We start from the raw sequence: 11,675 nt of genomic DNA on the forward strand, positions 1-11,675 counted from the left end.
ATGTTTCCCGCCGCTGTTCGTCGCTCATCTCGAGCGCTCCACGCAATTACAGGATACAGAGGTAGCGGTGGGCTGATTTTGACAGTCTGATACAGTTGCAGGGGGGCTATTGCAAGTTTGCCATGGTACGCGTTGAGGTGTGGCCGTCGTGGATCACACATGGTTTGCTCAGTACGTCCACTACATTGCCACGTCACATTCATACGTATTTAGGACCGTATGTGGACAGGAGGACCTAGTTCAGGGACAGTTTTGATACATTACGCCAGTTCCAGGACCATTTCCGACACTGCCGACAACTTCTGGGACCGAGCATGCATTTCACTCGCAGAGAAAGAGCGCAAAACGCTATTGCACTCTACCTACTCCATCCTCACCAGTCACTTCCCTCCGCGCCGTCACATCTTTAATCTCACAACCCATGAGCCAACCGGGACCCATGAGCCAACCGGGACACAAACATATTTCAGACAACGCAACTCTCGCGTGCATCAGGGTTTAGAATAGCTTGACACTCCATACATATAAAGTATAATTTGGACAAAATCATCCTTAATGCTGCCATAAAGAAAGTCAGTCAGAAATTAAAGTTGGGCGGCAGCAGGTATAATCATGTCACTGAACTGGATTCTGTTGTAAGTCTCTTAGCATACGTTCCCTTTTCCATCTTCTAGTTCTACTACTCGTTGGAACAGATAGTAATAGTTTTTCGAAACAGAGAAGTTCTATCATGTGAATCGTTTCTCAGTTCACCAGACCAGCCTATTTAAATCCCTGCTTTGATTGTCTCCTAATTTAAAAAAAGACAGAGCACAGCCAGAGCGAGCGCTGCTAGTCTGCCTTTTTGCTCTTACTGGAATCTTCATCTTCCTCCTCGCCAGCTCCTTCCTCTTCGGCTTGCGCCTCCGTAAACTCCAGTAGCTGCAATGTTGTAACATAGTCAGAAACAAGGCCCACGTCATGGCAGCGGATTATAGCTACGACACAGTATGAAAAAGAAAAATATAAATAACAACACGATGATAACAAAGGCTGTAACAGGCAAGGCTGCCGTTGGGGAGGGTATATTGGTTAATCAAAAATCCAAACCCAAAACAACTGGACATTACCCAGTAAATGTGGGCAAACCCATAGGTAAAGAGGATCTAGCGACAGTGATTTCTTAAATCCATGAGCAACTCATTGATGTCCAGGAACTAGGGGCGTGATTAGTTGCCCATAAAGCCTTTTCTGGCATCCTGACATCCAATGGGTGAAAAATTGTTCGTTTGGAAGCTTAGCTCGCATCGAAATCTTGCATTGCACGATGTTTAAAGCAGGCCAAAAGTTGGCCGAGAGGAACGTCGGTATTGGCCGTTTTTTCGGGGACATGTCCGGCCGAGCGCCGCCTCTACTATTTCGCACACGGTGGGAAGCGCGAGAGACGAGACAAAACCCATTACTCCCGAACCCCACTCCCTCACCGCCCAACCGGCACACTCACCTCCTCAGAAACTCCATGGCCGCCGCTCCTCCTCCTCCCCTCCGCCCAGCGGCCTCCCTTGAAGCGCAAGATGTCAGCGCAGGAGGTTGGGCGGCGCGTCAACTGGACCTGCTCGCAGCCGACGGGATCAGCAACCTCGTGGCCGCTCTGAAGCGGCCGTCCCCGCTCTATTCAAGGCCTCCCGCGACGAGGGCGGCGACCATTTGCGGCCGCGTCAGAGATCACAGATCTGACCGGCGGATCGTCATCGGCGGCGACGCCCGCTCCGCAGAGCATTGCAGCTGGCAAGGCTCCTTCCTACGCGGGGCCTAGCCTTGCCGATTCGGCAGGGGTTTTTCGACCCCTCCGGTGGCCGCCTCGACCAGGCCGTCCTCTTCTTCCCGGCCTCCGGCGCATCGGTCCCGCTCTCGTAGCGTTCCTCCACCATCGACGACACCCGATTTCTCCAAGGTACGCGCAGAATCTCGCATATTAAGGATGCAGATAGGGTTTGGTCGATTCTGGTACCGTCCGAGGAATGTGATATGTATGACGAACGGCTGGCCAGCGGTAGGGCTAAAATGCATGCGGTAGTAGGGTTTCTGCGCCAGGTGTTGCATGCGCAATCTAGAGTTCCCAATTTGGGATTTGATTTTGTGCGGTTGTGAAACGGTTGCACATCCCAAATTGGGAAATTGGGTCAAAACTTGCATTTGTCTTTTGTTTGATGTTGCTTGTACATTTGTCTGATGTCCTTCTGCAATTATCTGATGATGTCCCAATGTTCTTGCTCATGCTCATGCTCACCATGGTTGTGCCTTTGTGTAGATCATGCTCACCATTGTTGTGCCTTTGTGTAGATCATGCTCCTGGCATGGACAATATGGTGATGAACACAATGGACACAATGGCCTACTTGTACTCGCAGTGTGCCCTTGTCTACCCGCCGCTTGTGCGACGAGTGGGTGCAGGTCACTTACCATGGTGGGCAGGTCGTCTTCGGCCGGAACTGGGCGCAGGTGGTATACAAGTACGACCTTCACATCGGCGATGTCGTGGAGTTCAAGCTGCAGGCCTTCACCTTGAAGACGATCATCTACAAGGCGGACTGCTCCACCACCAGGCTCTACACCTGCCCCAATCACGGCTAGGCGGCGGCCCTTTTATATATGTATGTTCATTCTGTCTGTCTATAGTTATAGTGGCTTCAGAACTTATGGGTACAAGACTAAGCCTAGTGTTTGATCAAGGAGTTCTAGGTTCCTTTCTTTTGATCAAGGGGTTCCACGGGATTACAGCTTCCTAGAACTTTCTTGCTTTTGCTCAGGGGGTCTTTCTAAGCCCTGGCTATGGTGATTAGAGGTTGTGCAGTTAGCTAATCATGTGTGTTATCTTCACTGCTTGCTAATGGCTTGGTAACGGCAAACCCATGGGTAAGGAGGAGCTAGCGACAGTGATTCCTCAAACCCATGAGCAGTTAGCTAATCATGTGTGTTATCTTCACTGCTTGCTAATGGCTTGGTAACGGCAAACCCATGGGTAAGGAGGAGCTAGCGACAGTGATTCCTCAAACCCATGAGCACTTGTTGATGTCCAGGAACTAGAAGATGGGCTCAACTATCTGCTACAGTGAGGTGGCTTTGCAGCAGCAGGCAAGCGGCCAAATATCTACCCCTGTCGTGGCATTGGGGCGTTGGAGAAAAGCTCAGGAGAGACTTTGGATTGGAGGAATGACACAACAGAGAATTACCACTGGATGGGTATGGGTTTATTCGTGGTTAGTGGGCAACTAATATCTCCATACCCAGATTGCATTGTGTAATTTATTCATACCCATACCCTATACAAATACCGTGGGTATGGGTTTGGAAATGGTGATGTGTACACCCAGCAGCAGATTTAGTCATAGGCACTATGGGGTTAAGCTCAACAAAGGAACAAACATGCAACTGCTATTGGTATTGCAAAAAACCATGTATACAGCACAAGCCAGGGAATTTGGAATTGCAAGTCATGTTATTGGATTGCCAAGTCTTATAGTAGGATTTTAAGAGCACGCATCGAAACTATCTACGCATAGCACAAGCTAGTGGTCAGAAATCTTACCGGCTTTACTTCTCCATTCCACAAAGAGTGAATAGCAACAAAGCCAGTCACACCAGGAACGATGTATAGCAGAGCAGGCTGCATATAAAGAAGACAAGGAAAGAAACATATATTAACATTTTAGAGATGACGGGCATCACGAGCAATAAGATGACAAGAAATGTAATGGAACAAACCTGCGCAGCTTGAAACCAGTTCATGACAACTATTGTTACTGTCATACCCGCAGTATATCCTAAAAATGCACTATTGAAGTAACGGTTCTTGATCCCTCGCGAGACATCAAAACGAAGGGCAAGTGCAACAAATATACCTGGAATCAGAATTATACCATTATATATTAAGAGGTTACATGCTTGTGAAAAATGGATGCTCTGCATTTTTTCAAATTGAATGATGGAGAACTGGCTTGAAGAAAGCTCTTCAAATTTTGGGCATACTAAACAGTTAGCACAGAAGACTGCAGATATGTCTCCATGCATCATTACACCAAAACATGTTCACCAACCTAACTAATCCAAGGAAAATGAGTATGCATCAATTGTTAGGGTATCAATGTTGAACTTTTGATTTAATTTAGTTCATATGATCTATAAAAACCAATCATTCATTTTGGCTAGAAGACAGCAACCATCAGCATATTGCAATAGTAGTTCCAAGATTATTTGTGTTGTCTCCATCTGGACATCACCCGAACTCAGATTGCAAACTTCACTTTTATGTGCAACTGGAAGTAGATCAGGACTGGAGCATATATTGGTTTTATCAGCAAGGACCCAAGAGTGCATCCAGTAAGACGGCGTAAAATATAGCTTTAGTTGCAATTTCTGATTATAGTGGAGCTGGCCATGTGGTGGAATTACAACAACCTACATGTCACCAGTCTGAACAGGTAATTGTTGCTTTTCTGTTTTAAGAAAAAAACTGTAGAATCTTCAATTCAAGTCTAACTATACAATATGTTATAACAAGCTCAGGACAGAGCTATCACTCATGATGCAGCTAGCAATAGTAGGACAAAACTAGAATATGGGACAAAACTAGCAAAGATGTTATAACTGACCAGGTATTACAATATCACCAAGGCCAAGCATTGAGAATGGGCGTGCAGCATCCGCAGTGGGAAACAGAAGCTACACAAAAAGGAGAGGAACAGATGGATGGATTGAACTACTTGCGGTGATATGGAACAAAATGTCATGGCAAAAGTGTGAGTTCACTAAAAAGAACACTAACCTTTATTGGAGCATCAAATGATTTAGCAACACTGACCATAACTGGAGTGAAGAAAACCCAGAAGATGTCATAGAAGAAAAGTCCTGCCTGAAATTGCAGAAGGAATTCACATAACAATATTAAGAAATAATAAAATAAAAGGGATTTCATGACGGTATGTGGAACTAGAGTAACGAAGACTGATGAAATGACTAGGATAAACATGTTTACAAGCCATGCACCAGCAAGAGTTTCAAAAGTTGCAGAACACTCTGTAAGTAGTAAACAAGTCAAACTTCAAATTATCCAATTCATGAGATTTTAGGATCACGGTTCCATACTCCTTGCCAGAGGGAAGACACTAAAGACTATGTAGTGGAAAAGGCAATCATGAATAGTTAACTTGTCAAGTACCAAACCAAATCGAGAATGATCATTTAAATATCATCATCACAGATTCACAGCAAAAGCAAACCATGATTGAAACTCAATTCCATGTTACAAGCAAATAATGAAAACAAGGACAAAAACATTGTCTAGAACGCATATGGTGAGCTGCTGGAACATTTATTAACTGATTATAAGAAAAGGTACTCAGCATCTCTATATGCCTAATTACTAGAGATGCAAACTACAGATCATTAATACAGTCAGCAAGCACTACATAACATTGGTTTGCTAGAAAACTGGCAGACAGCTCTTTTGATAGCTAAAAACAAAGGCAAGCGAAAGTTCTAGAATATCAGACACTTCAAACTGTATTTACTGAACCTACATAGTATGCTTTTCAAACTGCATTTATCATACATATATTTCATGCTCCGCAAAGTAAGATTAAGATAGCAGAGAGAACAAGAGAAAGCCGTGGGTGGCTAAAATAGAAAAAGGTGTTTACAAGTACTGCCAGAAAAATAGGAATACAGAAGTTTCAATTTGTTGAAAACTTTGAGAGGCCACATACCAAGAGAATACCACCAGTTTTGAATGATCCTAGTGATAGCATCTCAATTCCCTGCAAGATAAGAAAAAAGCATTAAGGTTTTGAGCAAGTAATAAACAGGGAGGGAAACATAACAAGTTGAGGAACTTATTTGAAATTAGACAAAAATGTGGTTCCTGGAGAAAAAATTATTCCCTATTTGACACTGGGCCAAAATTATTCTATTCCTAATATGACACTTCCATCCATTTTAACCACCAATGGTGTTAAATCACACATGAAAAGACACTTTTACCCCTGGCGCAAAATGTGACAAAGAACAGCACAAGTAATGATACTAAATGAGGTAGGTGTCCACCATGGAACTATGCGCTTCCGGGCGTTGCTGCTGACCCGGAAGCTTGCTGCCCTGCCCGGCGCTGCTCACTGGACTAGCTGATGGATACTAGCTCCATCACGATTCTCACATGTTGGCACATCAAGAAACACGCAAGAATTTGTATCAAGCCGCATGGACTAGCTGATGATACTAGCTCCATCTGCTTGTAGTGCAATCTTGCCGGGATAACTAAACACTTATAAAGCTGGTTTGACTAGATCAATTCTGGCTAACTAGCTCTCTCAAGTACATACAGGGATAATTAACTAGCAAAGCTAACTAGCAACTCGCCGCAACCCAACACAACTAGCCGGGAGTAAACATCCTCAGTTTCGTGATTTCTATTTCTATCTTGCTTTCTATTTCACATGTGAGATGCAAACATGGCAGAGGCGTAGTGGGGGCTCACACAGCCTATCTGGGTCAGCACGTCGCTGGTCTCCCCACTGTGGACACCACCTAATTTCATATCTTTACTTTTGTGTGCTTTCATTTTTTGGACATTTACTGCATCAGGGGCAAAACCGTCTTTTGAGGTGTCATTTAACACCGTTATATTTAAAATGGACGTAAGTGTCATATTAGGAATTAAATTTAGACCCAATGTCAAATAGGGTTTTTTTTTCAGGGCGATACAGGGAACCATGTTTTACTCTAGTGTTAAATAAAGAATTTTCTCTAACAAGTTTATGAAGGCTTCAGCCAACAATTATTGTGGTAGTGCATATTAAGAAAGTAGCAGTAAGGACAAACCTGAATACAGAAAGCAATTCCCAGAACATTGTTTGCTAGCCAATGCTTCTTCATGGCATACCATACGCAAAAGAAAAATCCTGGGACCGAAGCAACAACTTGAGACTTGGTAAACTCCAACGACAGCGCTGAAATATGAAGTTAATGAGCTTAAAGCACCATCAATACTCAAGCTTGTAAAGGGAAATAAGGATAAAATGATCTAAGTTTCTAGTGTGATAAGGCGCAATGGTTTTGTGTTTGTCAACAATGCTTAAGTTAATAGCAAACTCAAGACAATAGTAATATCATTACATCAGAAGCAGCAAAAGCATCACAAATCTTGCAAAAGTATCCAGACTCCAGCACACCCAGAAATGTCAGACTCCATACAAAAATATTTGTTTAGATGCTAGTTGATGGTTTATAAACAGCAGAATCCTCTCTAGTTTCACTTTTTGATTTATTTTTGTTCGTAGTGCAAAATGTATCACACTTCCCCGCAGAGGAAATGAGTACTGAAGTTGCCACGATACTGTACAGATAGTTTCCATGTTCCCCTTTAATAAAATAAATTGGTCTACAATAGAAGCAGTGCTTTCTATTTAATTATATTCTAGTTACGATACTCAATAAGTCACCATGTGGACTCTTGGTTAGCACATTACAATTAGATAGTAGACTAGTAATAGAATTTTTCTGTATAGCTTTGAGCCCTTATCTTTTTGATTTGGTGATGGATGAGGTCACAAGGGATATACAAGGAGATATCCCATGGTGTATGCTCTTTGCGGATGATGTGGTGCTAGTCGATGATAGCCGAACGGGGGTTAATAGAAAGTTAGAGTTGTGGATGCAAACTCTAGAATCGAAAGGTTTTAGGCTTAGTAGAACTAAAACTGAATACATGAGGTGCAGTTTCAGTTCTACTAGGCACGAGGATGGAGAGGTTAGCCTTGATGGGAAGGTGGTACCGGAGAGAGACACTTTTCGATATTTGGGGTCCATGTTGCAAAAGGATGGCGATATCGATGAAGATGTGGGTCACCGAATCAAGGCTGGTTGGATGAAGTGGCGCCAAGCTTTTGGCGTACTCTGTGACAAGAGAGTGCCACAAAAGCTAAAAGGCAGGTTTTATAGGACAGCTATCCGACCTGCGATGTTGCATGGCGCGGAGTGTTGGCCAACGAAGAGACGACATATCCAACAGTTAAGTGTAGCAGAGATGCGCATATTGAGATGGATATGTGGCCACACAAGAAAGGATCGGGTACGGAATGACGATATAGGGAGAGAGTTGGGGTAGCACCGATTGAAGAGAAGCTGGTCCAACATCGTCTCAGATGGTTTGGACATATCCAACGGAGGCCTCCGGAAGCGCCAGTGCATAGCGGACGGATAAAGCGTGCTGAGAATGTTAAGAGGGGTCGTAGTAGACCAAACTTGACATGGGAGGAGTCCGTTAAGAGAGACCTGAAGGTTTGGAATATCGACAAAGATTTAGCCATGGACAGGGGTGCGTGGAAGTTAGCTATCCACGTTCCGGAACAATGACTTGGCTTCGAGATCTTATGGGTTTCAACTCTAGCCTACCCCAACTTGTTTGGGACTGAAAGGCTTGGTTGTTGTTGTAATCTGGTATGAGCTACACAATGTAGAGCAAAGTAAGCGAGCGGCAAAATGAAGGTGGTGATCATACAGTGGAAATACGGAGCACGCCAAACGATCTCGTTATTGTTCCATCCTTCTGGAAGAAAACGTTTGACGGAAGGAAGCAACGTGGCACTGCATAAAGAAGTAGGGCACACAAATAATCTCAAAGTTGGCATTTACACTTTTAAGTATTTAACATCTGTGGAAACACACTCTTCACAGAAGAGTATGAATTACCAGAGTGCAGCGATGCCAAGAATGAAAAAGTAGGCAGTGAGAACAGTATTGACCAAGTCCTTGGAGAGGAACTTGAATAGAAGGAACAGCGACAAAAGCATAGCGCTCCCCACCAAAGGGAACCGCATAGCATGCTCTTTGGACATTGTCTCCTGCGTAAGAAGAAATTGTCAAGTTAAGTTGGTTATAAGCCATACACAATTAACTTTGTGTCAACCTGCTGCCATAGTGGCCAACCAGAAGATAGGTTAACATGAAAAGAAAAGAGAGAGGGTCATGGTGCTCACAGTGGGTGGGGTTGACTTGACAGAACGGTAACAGCCCACGTACACAGTAAGACATGCTGTGAGTATCACATTCAAATTCGGGTTCACGTTGATGACAAGTGGCGCCAAGCTCAAACCTGCGCATGCCAAAACACACATCAGGACTACGAATCGGCAAATATGCCATGAGGCCGTCAAAATGACGAGGAAGAGGCGGTAACGAACACCACTGAAGCGTGAATTGCGAAGAAACGTACCGGCAAGAGCCAAGTTAGCGGCGCGCTCATGCGTTTTCATCCTCACGGCAAGTTCAGGAACACCAGCTGGATAGTTTTTGTGCCTCTGAAGTTATCCCAGGTGCTTCAGTCACAGTACCTTATTCCTGCAGGAACAAATGTAAGCGATAAGCCGACGCCGGTGAGTGGCAGGGGCGGATCCAGATGGTGTGCCTGGTGTGCAGCAGCACACCCACAAGTACTGTGGAGGTCTCCTAGTGAGATTTAACTAAGAGAATCAAGGGTTAAAAACAAGAGTAAATTGTAGTTCCTCTACTTGCCGTACCACCCCCTCCCCTCAGATCTGCTCCCTCGTTTTCCGCCGCCGCCAAATCGCGGAGGATGAAACAGGCGCGGGGGATCGAGGCGCCGGCGGAGACGCTAAGGTACATGCCGGCGGGAGCAGATGTAGGGCACGCTAGCTAGTAGGCTACGGATTTAGGGGAGATTCAGAGCCGCCTCGGTAGATCGGGACTACGCTAGAGGGTAGGATTTCTCTTACCCACGAAACGGAGGCGCAGTCGAGCCCAGCCGGCCCACGAGCTTCGGCGGCGGAGGGGTCCCGTCGGCGCCGGCGTCGGGGCGGAAGGTGAGAGGTGGGGGATCCGTCTGGGTTCACGAGAAAGATTTTGTGAGGGATCAGTAGTAGTGCTGTAGTAGAGTACTACTTTGAGATGGATTCGACGACGAATCCTGGGCGTCCGTTCGAAACGAGGAAGGTTCGTGTAGGCTTCTGTAGTACTATCCCCTTACGCAAAATTCATGTGAGTTTTGTAATGTGAATTTGAAACCGTGAACAAGAGTATGAATTCCGAATGTTCATGTGCAAAATCCGAAGTTCACATACGTACGTACAGGTAATTGTATCCAAAGGGTGTGTGGATGGAAAATGTTGGAGCTGATGCACATGTGTGCAACTTAACAAAACTACCATATCTTATTCTTTTTTGGGGGGGTCATATGTATGTATTATTAGACAACAAACACTAGTGCATATACATATACTTTTCTATTTTAAACGGAGGCAAAAAGGTTTGCCTCATATTTTTAATTAAGATATATTTTTACAACCAAACATTACAATAGAGCCAAGGCTCCAGCAAGAGCTCAAGCAAAAACTTACACACCAAATGAACCAAAATACTATTTGCCAATAGCTTCCGCCTTCCTCTCTTTCATTTCACTAAAATGCCACATTATAAAACAACTAAAGTCATTATGGGGCATGTTCTACCTAAAAAAATTATGGGGCATGTTATTGTACAAATTTATATGATCTTAAAGCATACTCCAACGGTTGCTAATATAAGCCTCTAGCAAGTCGAGACATGAACAAAGCCGGCTAATGAATCTTCATGGAAACAATATCCCGACCGACAAACCATGACATGGAATTGGCTTGAGATCCCCTTCATTGCTCTGGTCTCAAGATAAACAACGTATTTGTCTTGGTTTCAGTCGATGATGAAAAAGGTGTCATTCTTTTCACGAGACCAAAAGTATAGCACTCTCTCAATCCGCTTATGCTTTTGGTGGTTTTAGCTCAGTCATCCTAGTATAGTGCCAGTGTGTGTCGTTGTCCCTTCCATGACCAGTTGTCTAGCCAGATGCCTTCTTTTCTTGTGTACATAAGAAATGGCATGAGTGTTCCGTCAATGATTGCAGGTGATAAATCTCAATGGTGGCTTGGATTGCCGGGAAGGATAGCTTCGCTAAGGAGACATGACCATCTTTAGGGCTCACACCAATGGTGAAATATCCGTTGGTGTCTGACCAGTCACCATAGAGCTAGTGTGCTATGCCACGGCGGCACATGGCGGCGCCGTCCTGTAGGTACAACTAGTACTTGGGACCACAACAAGCAGATTTTCATGACCATGCATGTATTTCATGGCCAAAAGTCTTAATTTTAACCTATGTGGTGATCTAACAATGGTCATTGAAACGATGTTTTGTCGAAATGGTACAATAATCATGCGACCAATATTAGAAATGAATCCGAGCATAGAATTGTATCAAATCTAATAATATAATACTCTTACAATGGTATAAGCAAAATCGAATCAACATATACATATTCACTCACCGCTACACTCACACAAGCAGTTTATCTCCTTTAGGATTGGGAAAATAACCAATGGCGTCATTGTCCATTGATTTAACTAAGTTTAAGACACTAGGATGATGCCCTCACAATTATGAGAGCTACATGCCCAACACTCGAATCATATCACACAAGATATCAATGAACCATGAATTTTACTACTCTCTCCGTCTCAGTTTACTATTCTTCCCCGCATCCCTAGGTCGCCAATTTAACCTATATAATTTAAATTATATAATGCAAAAATTATATCATTAGAAAATAGAACATCTAAACTTTCTAATGATATAATTTTTTTATAACATA

At 44.0% G+C, this 11,675-nt stretch overlaps 1 protein-coding gene across 1 annotated transcript; it reads right to left on the reverse strand.

Annotated features, from left to right (window-relative positions):
• Positions 1 to 491: 491 nt before the first annotated feature.
• On the reverse strand, positions 492 to 9,890 carry LOC124661322 (signal peptide peptidase 2). The gene is made up of 12 exons (XM_047199186.1): positions 9,768 to 9,890; positions 9,248 to 9,372; positions 9,012 to 9,127; positions 8,725 to 8,876; positions 8,534 to 8,619; positions 6,856 to 6,983; positions 5,745 to 5,795; positions 4,805 to 4,891; positions 4,632 to 4,701; positions 3,745 to 3,881; positions 3,569 to 3,646; positions 492 to 921 (listed from the first exon to the last, which is right to left on the reverse strand). Exons 2-12 carry the CDS (start codon positions 9,285 to 9,287, stop codon positions 832 to 834), a joined length of 1,035 nt encoding a protein of 344 aa, XP_047055142.1. The 5' UTR covers positions 9,288 to 9,372; positions 9,768 to 9,890; the 3' UTR covers positions 492 to 831.
• Between the last annotated feature and the right edge of the window lie 1,785 nt (positions 9,891 to 11,675).

Source organism: Lolium rigidum, chromosome 6, assembly GCF_022539505.1.
Source record: "Lolium rigidum isolate FL_2022 chromosome 6, APGP_CSIRO_Lrig_0.1, whole genome shotgun sequence".
In the NCBI taxonomy this organism is placed as follows: domain Eukaryota; kingdom Viridiplantae; phylum Streptophyta; class Magnoliopsida; order Poales; family Poaceae; genus Lolium; species Lolium rigidum.

Excerpts from the sequence above, each read along its gene's own strand:
- LOC124661322 (XM_047199186.1), bottom strand. The coding sequence starts at position 9,287 with ATGAAAACGCATGAGCGCGCCGCTAACTTGGCTCTTGCCG. Across the intron at positions 8,877-9,011 it reads TCAAGTCAACCCCACCCACT|GAGACAATGTCCAAAGAGCA; the intron begins GTGAGCACCATG and ends CTTCTTACGCAG. Across the intron at positions 6,984-8,533 it reads GCGTGCTCCGTATTTCCACT|CGCTGTCGTTGGAGTTTACC; the intron begins GTATGATCACCA and ends TTCATATTTCAG.